General features: G+C 40.2%; 1 protein-coding gene across 1 annotated transcript; it reads right to left on the reverse strand.

The window, feature by feature from the left end:
* Window positions 1-211: 211 nt before the first annotated feature.
* LOC148039272 (mitochondrial outer membrane protein porin of 34 kDa-like) lies at window positions 212-15946 on the reverse strand. Its single transcript, XM_087675159.1, has 7 exons — window positions 15765-15946; window positions 15149-15199; window positions 13430-13497; window positions 3299-3409; window positions 1178-1264; window positions 878-1086; window positions 212-768 (listed from the first exon to the last, which is right to left on the reverse strand). The coding sequence occupies exons 2-7, from the start codon at window positions 15195-15197 to the stop codon at window positions 462-464; spliced, it is 831 nt and encodes a 276-aa protein (XP_087531285.1). The 5' UTR covers window positions 15198-15199; window positions 15765-15946; the 3' UTR covers window positions 212-461.
* Between the last annotated feature and the right edge of the window lie 5197 nt (window positions 15947-21143).

Raw genomic sequence — 21143 nt, forward strand, 5'->3', positions numbered from 1 at the left:
GTGTAAGATTAGCAAATTAATCATGCAGTTCACAGATAAGCCACATTTGGCATGGCAAAGTCCTCCCAACAAGCTCAGTTGTTACGATGTTGGTATGTAATTCTACCAAGACTAGAAAGCCAGAAAACATAAATAAAGACCAATCCTGTGCGTAATAAGACAGCTTAGCATACTCATGAAGTTCCCAACTACCACGCATTCAGAGAATGTATATAGAATGTTGAAATAGTTTCTCCGGTAATTATGTGTTTTGAATATCAAGGCACATAGGTGGATCAAAAATGTCGCCATGTTCAACAGACATGACATTGAAACTCAATGCAGAAAACGCAGCATCTGTATAAAAATCCGGCAGGATTTCATGTCCAAGGTGTTTATTGACAGGAAGTTATTTTGAATAATCCAACCTCTAACTAATGGAATAGAACTAGTGATGGTAAAGGACACTAGTATCAAGATCTTCAAGGTTTTAATGCCAATGCCAGCCCAACCTTTGCACGTTTGTCGAGTGCTTTCGTATCTACCTCTGCTGAAACAGTGAAGGTTGACTTGGGTCTAAATTCATGCTGCAAAAGAGCTGCCAATTTACCATGGTTGTTCAATCTGGTCTTCACAGTTGTGAGAGGGTCTGGGGCATATGAAGTTCCAACAGTTAGTGTTGTCTCCTTTGTTGAGAATCTGTGTGAAACCTCTGCACCCACAGTGGTCTTTGTAGCAGGACTGATGTGATGAACATAGGAGGCTTTCACAGTATCCCTTCTGTCCAACCTGCATCCAGAAAAAGGGAAAAAGGAACACTGAATTTCGAATCTCCACAAATAACCACTGTGACCTCTGGCTTAGCATCTTAAAAATGAACGAAGTGCTGAGGACTCACAGCAGTAGGGCAGTGCTGAAATCTGGTTTGGTGAGCCCGAGACCAGCATTGTATTTGGTAAAAGCTCCGGAGTTCGTGTCAAAGGCAACCTCCCCACCTATGGAAAATCCCTCACTACCAAAGGCCCCATTCACTTCGACCACAGGAACAGATGTCAAGCCAGTGATAGAACTTAGACCTGCATAATCATGATGATATTGCAGCTCCATCTTTTCCAAATAAGATGGACTATCAGAGGGGGAAATTACACCTCAACTGAAAATGTTGATCACAGTGAACAAAACTGTCATAGAAGCATACCTTTCCTGAATTCTGATCCGGAACTGTAAAACTCAAAACTGACTTCAAGCCTGGGCCAAAGTCATCAACTGTAACTGTTGTAGCAATCTATTCTAGCACAGCGTTGAGTGTCAGATCAAGGTAATGTCACAGAGATTAAGAACTTATTACATAAAACTCTGCTACTGACATTCACACTCACAACAGAACCAGGATCGGGCTGTTCACCCATTAGTGTGGTAAATGAGCTGGGTTCAGAACATCATAAGACAATTTGGTCGAAAATTGGTGTAAAAGTTATTTCAAAATTACTAGGTTTTGAGTAAATGAAAAAACAAGCTATAGCTTTGAATACTTTCTATAGGCCAACATCCACCTAGCTTATCTAAGCACAATTTAAAGGTCTTCACATCTAAGGCCAAGCAATATCTGGCATATAATGACATCTACAGAGCCAGATAGGGTAAGCTGGATGAACTCAATAAAGGCAAAAGTTTTGAAGCCCAAATCAGCATAAGTCAAGCTACAATCTGAGCAGCACCAAGGCATAGCAAATTTTAGCATCAAGACAAGTGTCCAAAAACATAACTCCACCAATCAATTACATTCAGCAAACAACAGTGGGCAAATCAGTGCACATATGACCAACAACACCACATCACTTGGCAGAAACCAGTTCAGCATGTGCTCATATGACCAACAACACCACATCACTTGGCAGAAAATTCAAAATGAGGCTTTGAATTTTTGTTCAAAAGTTAAAAATACAAATTTTGAAATAAATAATCATGTGTAACTTAAGCAGTGGCTAAATTTTTTGTCCCTTTTTTGAGAGGGCAGTTGGAAGCTACCAAGACTTTCAACAAAAGAAAAACATGGCATTACACACCAAAATTAAGAACTACTTTATAACAAGAATCACCTAAAATATTGATAGCCAATCTGTGATGTGATTTATGAGTTCATGCAGAATATTGAACATAAAAGATCCCAAATACCCAAAATCACCTTACTACCTGCATCCTGCATGAAGGCTTGCTTGCATGCCAATGAGTTCATGGTAGTGGGCACAAGCAAGTAAAAGGTGCTTGCTAAAATGGAATAGATGCCAGTCAGCATGAAGTGAAGACAAGTCAGGAAGAAAACCACATACGGCCTACAAAGTTACACATTATAACAGGATGCCAGGTCATGTACATGAGGACCCAGATAGTGCTGCTGTGATGCCTGTCATCCTTGGTGTACATTGTATCACTGTGTTTGACAGCGCCAATGACATCTTGGTATTTGGCATGAGCATGCAAAAGGTGCTTGCTAAAATGGAGTACATGCCAATCAGTGTGAAGCAAAGACAACACAGGGAGCAAACCGCATACAGCTTAGAAAGTTGAATGTTACAACATGGTGGCAGGTCATCATCAAGATGTGGACCCACAAAGTGCTGCTGCAATGTCTGGCCTTGGTGTATGTTGTGTGGCTGTGTTTGACATAGTGCAGCAGTAGCCAAGATTGTGAAGCTTCAAGCAGCTTTTCTTTGTTCTTTTTTGGCAGGGAGAAGTGACTCTCCCCTCTGGGTTGCTCACACAAACTTCAACGCATTTAGTGAGCCAAGATTGTGAAGCTGCAAGCAGAAATTTCTTTTAGCAGGGAGGTGTGACATGCAAGTGCCAACTAATATACCAAGTTTACTGCCAGAAGTCTCCCCTCTGGATTGCTCACACAAACTCCAATACTTGGTCCACTGATGTGTTTAGGGTAACAAGCTAAGAGCAATCAGATCACAGGATAAAAAACAGAGATGAAAGTTCACTCAAAAAGTATGTGGACCACAACCTGGCAAGCGGACTTCATTCTCCATCGTTGCTTAATTTTTAAGACTGGGGATATGAAGCTCCAAAAAACCATCGACTACATATTGAACGACTAATGCTACACATGATATACATTTACTTTGAACAATCAGTCATAAACATTACATTGAAGAATCACAGTTTAGCCTTTAATCCCAATAAAAATTCAAGCACACCTTGGAATTTGTGTCCACTTTGGTCTCAGTAGTAACATTCTTTTTTGAGAATACTTTGAATCTTACTTTGAACAATCACAGTTTAAGCTTTAATCCCAATAAAGGTTCAAGCACACCTTGGAATTAGTGTCCACTTTGATCTCAGTAGTAACATTCTTTTTTGAAAATTTGGCCACCAAATCACCAACGAATAAGTCCCCTTTCTTTAATCCATTTGTCGTAAAAACCTGGAAGACAATCATCAACATTCAGGACACAACTACTTGCATAGCTCATAAACATACAAAATAAGAACTGCCAATAGCACAAGCATCAAAAGTCAAAAGTTATATTCATTGTAGAATAAAATAGGAAGCTCTGCAATACGTATTTTGTAATACCATACAAAACACCGTATTTTATCTGACATTTTTCATGTACGTTTAGGACCATATTGAGTCCACAGAATGGACATATCATGCGGATCATAGCTGACTAGCCTGCCATTGGCTCTTGAATATAACTTGCAACCATTGTGTTTTGTATTCCAATATTAAGAGCTCTTGTATTCTAACCATTGTGCTCAACTTCCACAAGCATTTTTCTCAGCTTGCAATGGCAAGAAGAGTTCAAGTAATATCTCTATCAAGGATCTCTCATATGAATGCATGAAACCTTTGCACTTGAATCAGCATTTATCTTCTTTTGTAGATTTAAATGAAGTTCAAGCAATATCTACATATCCAAGGCTGCACACAAACAAAAGTATCAAAGATTTTGGCCCCTCAATTCTTTGGCATGATTAACCCTTATAGGATAAAAACATGGTAGAGGGGACAAGCAAGCACAAGGACAATGACAGGGATGGGGTTGGACAGCATACATATATAATGTTTTAAATTTCATATTCATTAGATGTATGCATGTGATGTGGTGGGTCATTTTAAATTTCATATTTGCTAAGTGTATGCATGTGATGTGGTCAATAGAGATGTGGGCAGATGCACATCACAAAACATTGTATGCAAGCATGCACAATTATTCGGAATTCCCTCCATCCAATAGCAGGAGAAAGAGTAACTCAAGTCCCTTGGGTGGATATACTTTGTGTTCCTGGCAGAGGAGGTGGCTCTATCGTATGTGGTTTTCATTTTTGAAAAACCATGCATGCATGTGCACTGTGTGCACGTCCACATGTGTGATGTAGGCTGATTGGGCATGAGAATTTGTTGATATATATGTGAAACAAAGATAACTAGCATACTAGAATCTTTAGACAAAGAGACTGAAAGATGAACTCTAAAAAAAAGTCTCTTGCCTCAAACATGTCCCTTGTTAGCTGTCCTTGGAACACAAGCAATAGGAAAAAACACAGAAGGAAGCAACAATCAAGTGAATGTAGCAACAAAACACAAATCCAAAAGAAGAGACAATCTCTACAACTAAAAACACAAAACGCAACTAAAAACACTAAATCCGGCTATTTATAGTCAGTGGCACACTCTCATTCATTCTGATCTGACATCTGACAGAGTTGGTCTGCTGAGACTGAGTGCGCGGGCTGACGAAGATCGAGGTTCTCAAGGTGGAGACACACTCAGATATTTTCTCTGCACCCATGTATATTCTGCACTCCTATACAGCGTACTGCACTGCAGATTTTATGTGTTACACTGTTTCCTTCTCTCTCTCTCTCTCTCTCTCTCTCTCTCTCTCTCTCTCTCTCTCTCTCTCTCTCTCTCTCTGTGTGTGTGTCCTACGCTTCCGCATTGCTGCACTCTGACATGGTATCAAAGCGGTGAAATCAGACGGACTAGAAGAACCTACCTGAAGAGGAGATTTCAGCGCGACACAAGGGTACATTTTCAGCATTCGAGGGCGAGCGGGAGGGCTGCGCATCGGAACAAGGCTGGAGGGAGTGTGGGTGTGCAGGAAAGGAGTCCAGCTGGTGAATTTGCTAGAGGATATTGCTGTTCGAAGGGGAGGAAGGCTGTGTTTTAGGCCTTCCACTGCAGATTTTACCTTTTCATCGCCTCCGGCAGCTGAAGAAGGTTCGGGAAGCGGAGGAAACAGCCCTAGCAGGCTGCGTTTACATAGTCAGAGGGAGCTGATTTTGCGTTTGTGCAAGCATTGCAGGTGAGCATGTCTACAAAGACTGATTTGGAGTTCCAAGCGATCATGGACAGGAAGGTGCCTATCCTATCGGCTCTTCCATCACATCAGAAGCTTGATGGTGACAATTACCGCATCTGGCGGGTGATGATGATGGCCATTTTAGAGTCTTATGATTGGGCGGAGCTTGTGATGGAGGAGATTAATAGGCTCTCCGTAAGAGATGAGTCCAAACTCTCTTCCAATGCTAGTGCAGAGTTGACTAAGGCTCAGTCTCATTGGGACAAACTGAATGCAAGGATTCGTTCTTTTCTTTTTCTGTCTTGCACTACAGCCGTGATAGCTCACATCAAGCACTTGACGGTGGCTTGAGAAATATGGCTGGAGCTCGATCAGATGTATAACCAGATGACCCTCATGAAGAGGGTTTCTTTGGAGGTGCAAATGCAAACCTTGTTCGTGAATAAGTCTTCTTCGCTTCGGGAACACATCAACAAGCTTCAACAGCTTTAGATGCAAGTTCAAAATGCGAGTAAGCCTATTTCCTCTGAAGACATGGCGATCACTTTATAGTCCCAATTGCCGCCACGATACGGTACCTTTTATTCCGCTCTTATTGCATCAAGGTGGGAGTCGACTCTTCAATGGGAAGAGTTGGTTCCTATGGTTTTGGACCAAGAGGAACAGTTGAAGGGACAGAATGCTTTCAAATCAGAGACATTGGTTGATCAAGCCTCTCAAAAGAAGGGAAAGTACCAAAAGAAGGAGGACAACAAATCCAAGAAGGACAAGGAGAAGGAATCAACTTGCCATATTTGTGGTAAGACCGGTCATTGGAAGAAAGATTGCCCTGACAAAGACAAGGACACCAAGAAGAAGGATACAAAGGATTTTGGAACGGTGGCTGCACCCTCATTAGTTGCTTTTCTACACTTAGCAATCATAGAGGACTCTACACCGAAGACTTTTGATACTGCGATGATAGCTCCCCAAGCTCGAGAGTGAATCTAGACAGTGGTGCCTCATGGCACATGACTCCTCCCATTGGTGTTGCCGATTTGCGGCCTTCGCGTGGACAGATTCTCATTGGAGACAGCTCTTTTGTGTCTATTGCTACACAGGGTCAGATGCAGCTGATTCCAGATGGACATGGTGGTACCCACACTTCCGAGGTGTTGCATGTGCCAGATTTGGGGTATCATTTGCTTTCGGTCCATAAGATTTATTCTCTTGGTCTCTTGGTGGAGTTTGACAATGATGCTATTCGAGTCCTTGATGGTGGATCAAGGAAGGTTCTCTCTTATGGCTTTGAGGAGAATGGCATCTACAAATTGAAGTCTTCTACAGCTCTCACCTCTCAGACATAGTCCGAGCTATGGCATGCTCGATTTGGCCACCTGAACTTTGAGTACCTTCGAATGTCACGAGGATTGTTTGTCCGAGGTTTGCTAGACATAGTGGTGAGCCATCAGCCATGTGTCTCTTGCATTCGTGGGAAACTGCGTCGGGATGGGATTCCCAACAAAGCTTCGAGGCGATCTACATCACCTATGGAGCTTGTATCTACAGATCTTTGTGGCCCGATGAGGACCATGTCTCTGAAGGGGAGCTTGTACTTCATGTTGATCGTAGATAACTACAACAGGATAACTTAGGCCTATTTTTTAACATTGAAGTCGAAGGCTTTCTCTCACTTCAAGGATTGGCTTCTCTTTGAGGAGAACCGATCTGGCTAGCGACTGAAGACCTTGCGTTCAAACAAGGGCGGTGAATTTATGTCTAATGAGTTTGCTCAATTTTGTGCAAATAGGGGCATTCACCAAGAGTTTGCTAACACCAACACTCCTCAAGAAAATGGCATTTTGGAGCGGAAGAACAAAAAGTGTGATCGAGATGGTGCACACCATGATGGAGCACCGACAGACACCTCAGTTTTTGCAGGCCGAGGCCGTGGCTACTGCAGTTCGCATCCTCAATCGATCTCCCACTTCCGTCGTTGACAGGATAACACCTTTTGATGCTTACTTTGGGACTAAGCCTAATGTCTTTTTTTCCCGGATCTTTGGGTGTGACGCCTGTGTGCACATCCCAAAGACGCAGCATGACAAGTTTGGCGACTTCCCGTTGACAGGTTTTTGTTAGCTACAGCTCCCAATCCCAAGGTTATCGTCTTTTTGATCCCATCAAGCGAGATGTCTACACAAGCTAAGATGTGGGTTTCGTGGAAGTTCCGACCACAGAGGGGGGTGAGGAGCACCCCCGTCCTTGGAGATCCAAGGGAGAGTTGGACTCCCGAGACAGTTCCTTTGGAGCCAAAGCCTCTTGATGGAGCTTCTTCTTCTGATTCAAAGTCTTCTCTTCCACGGGCCACCCTAGTAGAGCCGAGATGTGGGGTTCGTGGAAGTTCCGACCACAGAGGAGGGTGAGGAGAACCCCGTCATTGGAGATCCAGAGGAGAGTTGGGCTCCCGAGACAGTTCCTTTGGAGCCAAAGCCTCATAATGGAGCTTCTTCTTTTGATTCAAAGTCTTCTCTTCCACCGGCCACCCCAGTGGAGCTGCCGTTGGTGGGTATTCCCCAGTCTTCAATAGATGGAGAGTGCCGGGGGCCTCCTTCTCGTTGGGCCCGTGACACACTTTGAGATTCAAGGATTGAGGGGGTCCCTGAGGAGTGGGAATCGTAGGATGAACCGCAGAGGTCACAACAAACCCAGGCACATTCTACAGAGCTTGTTTGCTCTAACTATTGTTTGATGACCCATGTTATGCAAGATCGAGAGCCCACTTCAATGAAGGAAGCTTTGCAGTTTGACCATTGGTAGACGGCTATGGAAACCGAGCTGGAGGGTATTGAGTAGAATGGCACTTGGTCTCTTGTGCCTCGTCCCTCTCACAAGAAGGTGATTGGCGTCAAGTGGGTCTTCAAGACCAAGTACCTTAGCAATGGTTCTTAGGACAAGCACAAGGCTCGCGTTGTTGCTAAAGGTTTTGCTCAACGCCCAAGCATTGACTTCCATGACACTGTTGCCCCAACTGCTCGTATAGCGACTATTCACGTTGTTCTTACCTTAGCTGGCCATAGGAGATGGCATGTCTATCAGTTGGCCTTTCTCAATGGTGACTTGCAGAAGGAGATCTATGTTGAGCAACCTCTTGGCTTTGGATCCTTGGATGGGAAAAGTTTACAGGTTGAAGAAGGCCTTGTATGGCCTCAAGCAAGCTCCGCGTACATGGAATGAGAAGATCAACTCGTTTCTTCAATCGAAGTTAAATATCAACGCTCCAAGGCCGATCTGCAACTTTATATGCACACTTTCGAGATTGGTCATGTGTTGTTTGTGTTGTATGTTGATGATTTGATACTAACAAGGGATCATGCACAGAAGGTCCAAGAGACCAAGACAGCTTTACCTCAAACGTTGGAGATTGCTATTTGGGGCTTCTTTATTTCTTCTTGGGTCACGAGATTTATCAGTCACAAAGGGGGATTTTTATCTCTTAGTAACGATACATTCAAGAGCTTTTGGTGACTTTTGCAATGAAGACTTGTCAAACCATTTCTACTCCCATGGACCTGAATTGAAAGGCCACTTCACACTCTAATTCTCCCTTGACGGATGCTTCCCGCTACCGTCAGTTGATTGGATCCTTGATTTGGCTACTCAACACTCGTGTTGGTCTTTGTTTTGCTGTGGGTCTTTTGGCAAGGTTGAGTGCATTGGCAAGCTGCTCAGAGGATTCTTCGATACTTGAGGGAAACCTCTAACTTAGGGATTTCTTATCCAACAGCTACCGAAGCTTCTGATCTTGTTTTGCAAGTTGGAGCGACTCGAGTTGTATTGGCGATGTGGACCATCGATGGTCTTCTACAAGTTACTATTTTACCTTAGGTATAAGTGTTATCTCTTAGAGTAGTAAGAAGCAGCCCACGGTAGCCCTTTCTTCTACTGAGGCGGAGTATCGAGTCGCGTCTTCCACCACATGTGAGGTTATGTGGCTTCGACGATTGTTGGAGGAGCTTGGTTGCCCTTAGCCTTATCCTACTCTTCTGCGGTGCGACAATGAGAGTTGCATTGATTTTGTCCGGACTCCTGTATTCCATGCTCGAACAAAGCACATTGAGATCTAATATCACTTCATTCAAGAGAAGTTTCTCGATGGAACCATTGATGTGGAGTACTACAAGACGAAGGATAATCTTGCAGATCTATTCACGAAGGCGCTTTCCCATGCTCTTCTTCTGAGACATGCCTAATCCCTCAATCTTTTGATATGTCCAAGATCTGAGAGGGGATATTAGTGAGTCATTCCCTGGCCCCGTCAGCAATACAGACAACAAAGGTACCACATCAACAAAGCAGTTCACAACAAGAGCCACATCAACTACCACATGGCAGCAAACTGTGCAATTGGTCAACAGTTTGTGCCGTTGGACAGTTTTATTATTATTTTATACAATCGGCTGCATTTACTACATCCGACCTGGTGCTGGGCACTATTCTTTTCCGGCTATTTATAGTTAGTTGGTGGCACACTCATTCATTCTAATCTGACATCTGACAAAGTTGGTCTGCTGAGACTGACAGTGCGCAGGCTGACAGAGATCAAGGTTCTCAAGGCAGAGACACGCAAACATTTTCTCCGCACCCGTGTATATTTCTGCACTCCTATATAGCATACTAAACTGCATTACACTATCTCCTTTTCTCTCTCTCCCTCTCTTCTCTCTATGTGCACTCTCTCTCACTCTGTCCTATGCTTCCACATCGCTGCACTCTTAACACATTTAATATCATGTGAGAATAAGCAACTCCATGGAAACAAAAGAGCATAATTGTTGAATACTGAGAGGAGTGAACAATGAAAGAGAGAATAAAACAATGCAAAGCACCAAGCTGGTAACAATGGTCATTTGATATCACATGAGAATAAGCAACTCCATGGAAATAAAAGAGCATACTTCTTGAGTGCTGAGAAGATTGATTTTCACAAGAACTCAAAGAATGAATAAGCAAGCAGTGGAACTTACAATTCAAGACATGGAGTATACTATACAAACCACACAAATGATGGCACATATGATGACCAACAGTACCTCCACTCTCCCTCTCTCCAAAGGGATGTGATCCCAAACAATAAGAGTGTCAGAGTGGAGTATATATAGACTACAAATCAAGAGCCAAGAGAAACGACCACTCCTAAATGAGCCATTCGAGTACCTATTATGCACCCAATAACACCTTAATAGAAGTGCCTAATACATTGCTAAAGAGTCCCCTCCAACAAACATGCCTAGAATGGTGTACCCATGTTTGGAGAGCCTAAGACAACCATCACTTGTTACTAAGCCTTTTAGTTTGTTCAACTTCAATTTTCAAGTTTTGCCAAAAATAGAAATAAAAACTCCAAGGGATGTCAAAGAAGCCAAGACTCTTTTGCCCTCTATCTAGAGCTAACCACCCACCCTCCTGCATGATGATACAGGTATTCAAGGAGTGCCTTTGACTCTACTTGCAAACTACACTAGGATGCCCATGGTTGAAAACTACACAATTGAAAACTCGGCCACCTATCCATGGAGCGACTAAACAAACTCGCAATGGAGACAAGCTTGCCAGACATACCAATTTAACAAATGACTCTAAAAATAGAAAATTCCTACTAGAAAGCTCCTTTAATGAAACCTTCCATGGATATTAACACCCTTGCAATGTTTAAGCTCCATGAAAAAGCAACGGAGATGTAAGCTATGGCAAATGGAGTAAAAGAGCGAGAGAGAGAGAGAGAGAGAAGAGAGAGAGAAGATGTGGAAACTCCAACAATCACAGTGTGTGACCAGCCTTCTCTCATTCATTAGACACTGAAATAATAAACAATGAAGTGACATTGATGGGTGCCTCCATCTATAGTGTACAACTTACAAGCGTGTGAGTACTTTAAGTGTATTTAAATACACGAGGACGTAGACAAATGTACCTTTACCCCCAACAACCTCCCACTTAAAGGTAAATGTATCTCTGGTGAGAAGAGAACAAGAAAAAAAGAGACAAAGCACAAATATACATAGAGGACAACAAGATAAGAAAAGACATTATCTCATCCAACGCCCATCATCTTCCTAAAGAAGGTAAAATCTTCCACTAAGCAACTTTTAGTGAGGATTTGCATGCATCCATTTTCAATTTATTATTTGTGATTATGCTTGGAAGTAAAGTATTTAGATTCACAACAAGACCAAAGTGTCTTTTGAGATCAATAATAACTATTGGGCATGAAGGAATAATCTGGTTGTATTTCAAGCATGTGCAAATGCACGTGCATGAATACACACATAGATATAAATGCATGCACACATATATAGGTATCTTGATGGCATGCACAAATGTGCATGTGTTTATGTATGTGTGAAAACTTTGTTGTATACAACTATGTGTAGTATAAACATATCTATAAAAATGGATGTGCATTTAGTGTTTGAAAGAAATCCACAACACATATTACCTAAATGTATAATACATTGAGAGTATTGTCCATTAATTCAATAAAACGAATGTACATATATATAGCCAAAACATATTCACATATATCTATACATGCATACATATAGATACATATGCACAAAGCACACATATGTATACATTGTGAATTAAATTCTTCGTATATGATACAATATATATTAAGGCATATCCACATATATCCATAACATAGATACATATGTACAAAGCACACATATGTATACATTGTGAATTTAAAATTTTTCATTCATAATAATATATATCTTAAGGCATATCCACGTATGTCTATATATACATACATATGTACGTATGTATAGACAATACATGTATACACATATAAACATATGTACGATGTAAGTAATGAATGCATATATGAAGATATGCATGAAAAGATGTATCTACAAATGGATTATAGCATATCCATATGCATACGCATGCATATGTGTCATCAACTCAACCATCCTCTATCAATGTTGGTGCCTCTACTTTGGCCCATTGTGCATTCCAAGCAAGGTCCCCCCAAAAGCCTTTGCAATCATAGCTGATTGCATAATCAGCTCCTTCAATGCAAGCAATCCTAAGTCAAGTTCTAGTTATGTCCTAGTACTCCTAAAGCTCAAGACTAAGCATTCAAGCCACTTGCAATCATTCAAATCAATAGGATGCTCTAATTATAGTATCCAATTCTCCTATAAGTAAAGAAAAGCAAATGCACCTTCAAGGAGGCCCTTCAACTAAAATGTCATTGGAATCTCTCTCTCTCTCTCTCTCTCTCTCTCTCTCTCTCTCTCTCTCTCTCTCTCTCTCTCTCTCTCTCTCTCTCTCTATATATATATATATATATATATATATATTGGGCGCCATTAATCAACAACATAATACACGTGTATAGATGCATTCAAAGACATGCATGTATATGTATTACAAATGTACAAAGTGTGCACTTCTATAAAAGCATGGCATATGTATAATTGGCAGATAGAAATATAGAGAATTGGCATGTAAGCCAACAAGTATCAATGCAAGAACGTGAGTGTTTAAGCATACAAAGGAGTATACACACTTGTATATATACATGTATTTGCACATGTTTGTACATGTGCAAACATTGTGTGTGTGTGTGTGTGTGCACGCATGTGTGTGGATGAACACCCTCACACATGGGAAGGCACAAGGCGACAACAAGGTTGAGAAGGAAGAATGTTAACATTGAGGAGACAAGGTGTTCTATTGATACCACAAAATGTTTATCCAACGGTATAATCAGCAACCACATGACTTATGAGGACCCAAGCATTCTAGTTCAAACAAATGATTTAATCTGTTGAGATCCCAGCCATTTCTAACCAGCATGTAGCCATCCAAATTTTTACTTTGCACCAAAACTCAGTAAGTGAAAAGCAGACCCAAGTCAAGTTTAGGTAGCACCCAAGCATATTTAACTAAAACTGAAAGGTACACTTCTATGAATGATGTTTTTTCTTATCCCTGACACAACTTCGAACATGAGAAGACCATGTAACCTTTTAGTTGTCAATATAAAAAAGCTTTGATCAACCCAAATCCAATAAAAAGTGTAAGCTAAATTACATGTTCCCCTATACACGAGCAAGTAATAAGTAAGTGAGTTACTGACATCTTACCAAACCTGAGTCGGTTTGTGTTGTGACTGTGAATTTCTGGTCAGATATGTATTCTTTGGTCAGCAAATCTGGATGCATGGAAAAATTTGCAAAAATCATTAGCAGAAACTGCATAGTAAGCAGCACAAATGACAGAGGCTCATTCCAAAATTGACATGCCACCGAGTAGAAAGTCCTTTAGCTCTTGCACAAGCACTCACTAAGAGCTGAGTTCTGGAACAAGAATTCAAGATAGAAACCTGAAAAAGACTAATGACTTCACTTGAAAAGTACTGAAGTAAACAACAGTTCTAAAGGAAAACTTGCATGTTTGAATGAGCTGGAGGCAGAAAGGACAACAAGCCCATGACATGCCACAAAATAGAAAGTCCTTTGCTCTTGCGCATGCATTCACTAAGAGCTGAATTCTGGAACATTAAGAATTCAGGAGAGAGACCCGAAGAAGACTAATGACTTAACTCAAAAAAGTACTGAAGTAAACAACAATTCCAAAGGAAAACTTGCACATGTCAAATGAGCTGAGGCAGAAAGGACAAGCAGAGCAGCCCACTTTGACTGGCAAGGAATACAAGATGGAGACACATAAAAACAGTAGAACCACGCAACAAGGCCATTTATTTCAGAATTTTCTCTCCATCAAAATACATGCAAATGTCTTAACTAATAACAACATATAGACTTACTGTGTTTGACTTCACCCATCCCCCCTCCAACCAGTTATTTCAACTTTAGTTATCAAGTCATAGCAAAAATACATCAAAATGGAACTTTTTGCATAAGATATTGCTTCTATTTCACTATGGACCCTAACTTATAAGACCTCAACTTAAGAATCCTTATACTTCAATGAATTAACTCAAACCACTATAACCTCTACCAACTACCTTGCATAACAAGTTCCCATAAACTCATCCAAGGGCCAAAATGGCTGGCGTTCCTACACAGTCACACAAGGATCCCAACCACTACACCATGTGCTACTTGAGCTATAAGCATCAACAAACAAAACCCCCTCAAAGAGAAAAAAGGTTGCCTCCTACAAGGTGATACTTCTGCATGCTCCTTAAATATATAAAGAGTGTGTATACACTTACGATGAAAGTGAGCTCTTTCGATCCTGACCATATGTAATGCCACATCAGTTTGATAGCAGTGCCACCCACGTAGCATTACAAGTTAGTTAACAGTTCAAAGTTGGTATCTACAAAAATCACCTAATGCACACTGCCATCATTGGTGAAGTGGCTGTACTGCTTTCAATGCCGTCATAATTTGGCTTCAGAAACCGATCAAAAAGCTGTACTACTTTCCACTATAAAGGATGGTGAGCCAGAATTCACATGTCACATCTCGTCAAATATTTTATTCAAAGTGTCATGGGGAAGCGACAATCCATCTCACAAGCAGTATTGCACTGCTCTGACAAATAGATGTTCAGCAGGACTTGTCAAAGCTTCCAGAGTCTTAGATTAAGCAAATAAGAAGAGCACTGCTGATAAATCAAATCGTGAGAATGGGCAGAGGAATAATCAAAAGAGTGCGATTTCAACTCTATCAGCAAACTTCGAACTAGAAATTTCAATGAAAAACTAAAAATCATGCAAGCAAGGCTCACCGTTTACAAATTTTTAGAGCTTTAATTCTTATATGTATATAGCACTGCCTTTTCATTGTTTTCATGAGCTTTAAAGGAAGAGAAACATCACATGGGAGGCACACCTTTTGCCTTCTTGCCAATGTCTGTGAACAAGCCAGGTCCCTTTCCCATCACTGTTAAGATCAAGCAAAGGATCGGTCACTTCAACTGAGAAGGTAGGACTAGTTCATCAAAAAACAAGGGCCTTCCCCCGATTAAAACTAGAGAAAGCTTCAACATTGAACCATCCTATTTGTGCATTGTTTTTTAGCAACTCCAACAAACAGCTTACATAACCATGAATTATTCCTGGTAGCATTGCCAGTTGTGCCTCGCTTATAATCATAAACTAAATTTGCGACACTACTTTCGAAGCATTCTATTGAAGCTATTGACAGCAATAAACAGCTGCATTCAGAGAATGTCCTGAATACTGTGCATTTATCGAGATATTGAACTTAGCAACACAAACTATCCCTCAACCAATCCAAAATGGGCGGACAACAACCAAAAGTCCGTGTGCAGCTAAGGCGAAGTGAACCTTTCACCAGAAGGCCTTGAATTATCATCAGCAAACCTCCATGCCAGTGACACGAACATGGCAGAAACGAGCGAGATGCAACAACCGGAAGAAGAAATTGTGCCTGATCAAACTGCAGCGGGAAAACGAAAACACACGCAGGAAGCCTCGAGAGATACCTGAAACGGAGGAGAAGACGCCGAGAGGTGAGCTGCTCCCTTCCCTTGTCTCTCGACTCTGCGTGTGTATCTCCTCCGGCCGATGCGATCAAGGGAAAGAATGGCTGGTCAACACACAGCACCTTTCATAACGAGGGTAGCCCTAAAGTTCTTTTTGGCCTGCCCGCGGCTGCCCCTTCGAGGTCCATGGGAAATTTTCATTTTTCATGCTCTCGTTAAAGATTTTCAAGAATGAAAATATCACCAAAATGTCCCTTAGTCTCTTGATATTCCAAACCACCACTCCAATTTCCCTAATCTACCGAGATGCTCTTGTATTTTTTGTTGTCGAAATGCTGCGATTTTATGAAGTTCGCAACTTCACATCATCAACACATACTAGGGTTGGCAATGGGCATGCTAGAAGAAGATCAATAGTTTTGGTTGCGATAACCTATGTATCACAAATTCTTTGGTGCATTGCAATGAAATCTTTCTTTGCTTGCTAGTGGCGAAACCTTTTTTGAAATTAATTTTATTAGATAGCCATCGATTCAATCAAATCCTTGGTGAGAGGAAGATCTGTCATGAGGAAGAAGCCCATCACTTAATCCACTAATCATAGACAAGCATCGTACTCTACGATTGGCCGGTAGCTCAAAAAGTTGAAAGATAACATATGCAACACAATCTTCTACTAGAGCATACGAGTGATCTTCCTTTGGGGGGCGCCCTACTACAAGCATATCTATTTTAGGGCACCTCTACTATTACCAAACTAGTCTAGCAATTTGTTGCAGCAACCTGCATTTTCAAGGTTTACTTTCAAATGGAATGATTGTTTTCTTCGCCTGTCTTGGTGAGCCTTGCTATGTAATTGGTTTTGTGAAAATCACGTGACGTTGTAGAGTTCATTGTGCACAAGAAGAAAATCATGTGCGGGTAGATGAAGAATACTCAAATCCACTTAGCAACTACAAGCATGGTCTCTCTCACTTCAATGTTGCAAGCTGTAAAATGCATTATGAGCATCTCAACAACATCCTTCACTGCTTTTATGTTCAAATCAACTTTTTGATCATTTGATATTGGAATCAAAGCAACACAACTTGGGTGTAACTAATATGGGCCCTTTAAAGGAGCATTAAGGTTTGCACAAAGGAAGACAATGTGTGTATGGCAAAACCCAAAGGCAATGAACTCAGAAACACAATGAATGAAAGTGATGGGACCATGTACAATGTTGATAAAATGAAGGAGCCTTGAGGTTCCATGTCTCACGGATTGGCATTGAGGTGAGCAAAGTCCAGTCAATGACATCGATCAAAGCTCAAAGATGGCTACACTCTTTTAAATGATCAAGGGGTAACACCTATAAAGGGATCTATACCTATGAAGGAAGAAAAACTTAGTCATTTGGGCCAAGGAGTCAATAATGAAGATGATGATTACTCTAGGAGAAGTTGTCTACAATCTGAAGCGAGCAGCTACGTGTGGTGGATGCCAACTCTAAGAGGTATGATGATGAAGAGGAAGATCTCCAAATTCCTCAACACAAAGCATGACAAAGGAAACTATTTGATAATGTGGTCACATATAGGGGACTATTAAGTAGCCCTCTTGGAGAGGAAAGCACAAAGACAACAACATGTATACACCTCCAAACTATAAAAACAATGTTGCTAATGAAGTCAACTATTGCAAATGAACGTGGGATGTTGGATGGATTACAAAACATCTAAGGCACACACTAAGGATTAAGTGATAGGTCACACACAATTATAGATGTCACCAACACTCTAAAGAATGGTGGACAAAGGCAAAATGGTTGGGTAGCCAAAACAAGCCATGAAATGTACATTGACAGTGTGAGGAATAGGTTACTAGTAGTTGAAGAACTAATGTTGGAAGAGAATGAGAGTGTATTTGATGCCCACAATGGGATCAAACTAATTTGTGATACGAACCATGAACAATCAATTCGTGAATAACTTGAATCCATTTGTACAAGGAGACATCTCCTTTGATATTTATAAGGAACTTTGGTGCATATGTCCTACCCTGTGAAATAATTGACAATAAATACAAATAAACCATTTTTTGGGGCTACTAATGAAGACCAAAATTAGAAGTTAATGCACTATAATTATTTGTTAATTCATGTAAGGATTCTAGTTCCTTGAAAGGCCTCTCCGCCTTAGAATATCACATAATATCATCCTCAATTGACAAAGCATGTGACTTACAAAATGTAAAGCATGATGTGTCATGGAGTTTTGTGAACATTGGAAGAGGTATATTACTAGAACCTCTCACCCTAGCTTAATATCCCATTCACAAGAAAGTAAGAAACGATGAACATGAAAAAATAAGCAACAAAGAGTGCATGACTACACAAGATTAGTATAATCTCCCCCCATGCATTTTAGAGGGCTCTCCTCAATGCATGTATTTAGTGATTTGATTGATCTTTTATCCAAAAACAACCCTTCACAAAAATAGAGCAAGCTTTTTGCTTGCTTATTTGCACTAACAATTTTTACCCCTTTTTTTAATCAAATGAATAATCTAACTCTATGCCACAATTTGTCCAATGCTAATGGCATTACACCTTACAAATGATAATCAACAAATAATGTAGGCAATGCCATAAAAAGAAATACTTCCATTGGAGTGCCTCTAACAAATAAATAAATCCAATGACATCAATGAGTAGATGTGAACAATCCAAAATTGGGCAATGCTTAGTCCAACAATGTTGACATATCCTCACCTACCTCTACACATCAATAGACTCTAACAACAAATAAAGACATAATGAGAATCATTATAAATCATTTTCCACAATACTAAAAATATAAACTATGAAACATCGGTTGTTGTTGAAACAAATAGTCAAAGAGGATACTCCAAAGGCACCCAACTAATAACATCCACCATGCGTAAAGGAGAACCCTCTAAAGAATAAACACCTCACATCGGTCAATAAATACCCCTCACATAAGCTCATAAATATGCCTCACACATTCCAATAAATACATCTCACACAAGCTAACAAATGCCTCCTAGCAACATATATTGTGAATTTATATAAAGTTGAAAATGCTTTTTGGAAACTTTAGCTACTTTGGGAGGGGTACTTAAGGGATTTCAACAAAACATGAGAGGTGTTTTACTATTTTTTGAATTTGAGGGTAGTTTAAGAATCTCCATGAGTGTTTTCCTTCCTCTATCACATAATGTCACCATGCCATATTATTACTTCTAGATGTATCATTGTCTACAATGGGAGAAACAAGTTGTGTTTCTAGGTGTTTAGTTCTTGAAGTTTTGATTTCTACAATTCAAGGAAAAGCATGCATGTTTTCAATTGATATGCAAGTCTTTAGGTTTGGAATTGGTATATCTTTTCTTTCTCTTGATATGTCCATATGTGCCAATAACGTGGCTAAATTTGGAATGTGTATGTCATGTCATGTGTTGGGCTTTGCAAGGTTTGGTGAGATGGATTTCCACTTCAATTGCAACCTCCTTCTTTGGTATGACTTTGTGTTCATGATATAAAAACCAGGTGTACATGTGCAAATTCTTGCAAAGGAAAGGAGGGTTTAGGGGAGTGGGGGGGAGTATATGCTTTGCTCAAATCTAGCTCATTTAGTGACATGTGGACATTTGTGATAGCATGTTTGAAAATTGCAAGTAGTATGCCTTTGTGATATAATGTGTATTCAAAGTTACAAGTTGCCATTACTTTGAATAGATAGTATGCCATTACATGTGGACATTTGTGATAGCATGTCTAACAATTGCAAATAGTATGCCTTTGTGATATAATGTGTATTCAAAGTTACAAGTTGCCATTACTTTGAATAGCTAGCATGGACTTTCTTCTACTGAAATTGTCTATATTTTAGACTATTAACTAGAAGTGGCAATATCTAGAATTGTCGAACTATGTGGTCTGAGGCTAGCTACAAAAAAGAAAAATATAAACTCAAAATTGCATTGCTCCTTGGTATGATGATTGTTTGCACTTAAGGCATACTTCTTGTTTGTGAACATTGCATCTAGAGAACATTGAGTTGTTTCTTTGTTCCCTTATGATTTGTTGATGTGGGCTTTTAGTTGTTCACTATGTATCTCTCACATAGTTTGCTCAAAATTAGATCTCCAAGCCATTCAATCTCTCCTCACAATCCTAATGCAAGCGAGAAAACAAACAACTAAATAGTTTATAGAAGACTCACCTTCTCACTTTCATGGCTCTATTCACTTTTTGGCTTTTATATACTAGGGTTAGGATTATGGTTTCCTCCCATAAGTTGGGTGCCTTGCCCACTTTTTATGCTCCTGATCGGTCCTATTTAGTTTATGCATGCATCCAAAGTGAATAGAAGATTTGTATCCACAACATGACACATGTTGCAAGTCTTCCTTTAAGGTATGTTACAATTTGCATGGGAGAAAGCCCAACTCTCACATGATATTACAAACATGCAACGAGCATGCAGTCATAATAAATATTTAGAAGTCATTATAACTACACTTTGCGATTGAGGTGCTTGAATTAATAATGTTATCCAATAAATTTGTTTTCAAATTAAAATTGGCACTTCAACTTGCATGTAGTCATTTTGAATTTTCATTATTCTTCTCTTATTGAGGTATCACTTTTGTTGAGGTTAACATTATATCCCTCTTAGATGAGAGTCAATCCCTTGGCACTCAACATTATAGATGTGCAATGTTGGGAATAGGCATTATGTTTGTCCTAGGAGGGGTGTTGTTAATTGTTGACAAAGAAGATAATGAATGCTTCTTGTTACACAATTGTCAAATGTTGAAGTTGTGGTTGGTGACAAAGCTGTTGAAGGTCATGTCATTGTTGATGGTACACTTGAAAAATAGCTCCCTTCAGTAGATTAGCTTCGATGGCTAATGGAATTGGGTTGTAAAGAGAAGAAGTAGTTGGTGTTGAGGGATAGGTGACAGTTTAAGAATCTTCAAAAACTTCTATATTTGCAACGGAAAGCCTCATGTGCATTTGCTTCCTATGGGGAGTGCTAGTATTTTTGGTATGTAGGACATATATTGTTGGTTTGGGATATGGGTTGAACTCTAAGCAAGCCTAGAGATTTTTCCCACACTTGAGAATCGAAACCATGTATACACTATTCTGAAAATACAATGTGAGTACACATGCACACTTGGGTAATTACTTAGGTAAAAGACAACTCCATTGGTTCTTCTTACATATTAAGTCGATGAACCAATGAATATTAGAAGATGGAGGAGTTATCATTGTTGAGACAAAGGTGGAGAAGATCCTAGGAGATACTCGTAGTAGGGTGGATGGAAGTGTTGAATCCAAGCAAAGCGATATCTGAGGGACAATGTTTC

This window comes from Lygodium microphyllum, chromosome 3 (assembly GCF_053477565.2).
Source record: "Lygodium microphyllum isolate KBCC chromosome 3, Lygodium_microphyllum_v1.1.10, whole genome shotgun sequence".
Classification (NCBI taxonomy): Eukaryota; Viridiplantae; Streptophyta; class Polypodiopsida; order Schizaeales; family Lygodiaceae; genus Lygodium; species Lygodium microphyllum.

What these genes read in the sequence shown, in the direction of transcription:
- LOC148039272 (XM_087675159.1), bottom strand. Translation starts at nt 15,197, where the DNA reads ATGGGAAAGGGACCTGGCTTGTTCACAGACATTGGCAAGAAGGCAAAA. An exon ending in CGGATCAGAATTCAGGAAAG is followed by an intron (nt 1,087 to 1,177) that starts GTATGCTTCTAT and finishes TATTTGGAAAAG; the next exon opens with ATGGAGCTGCAATATCATCA. An exon ending in TTCAGCACTGCCCTACTGCT is followed by an intron (nt 769 to 877) that starts GTGAGTCCTCAG and finishes TTCTGGATGCAG; the next exon opens with GTTGGACAGAAGGGATACTG.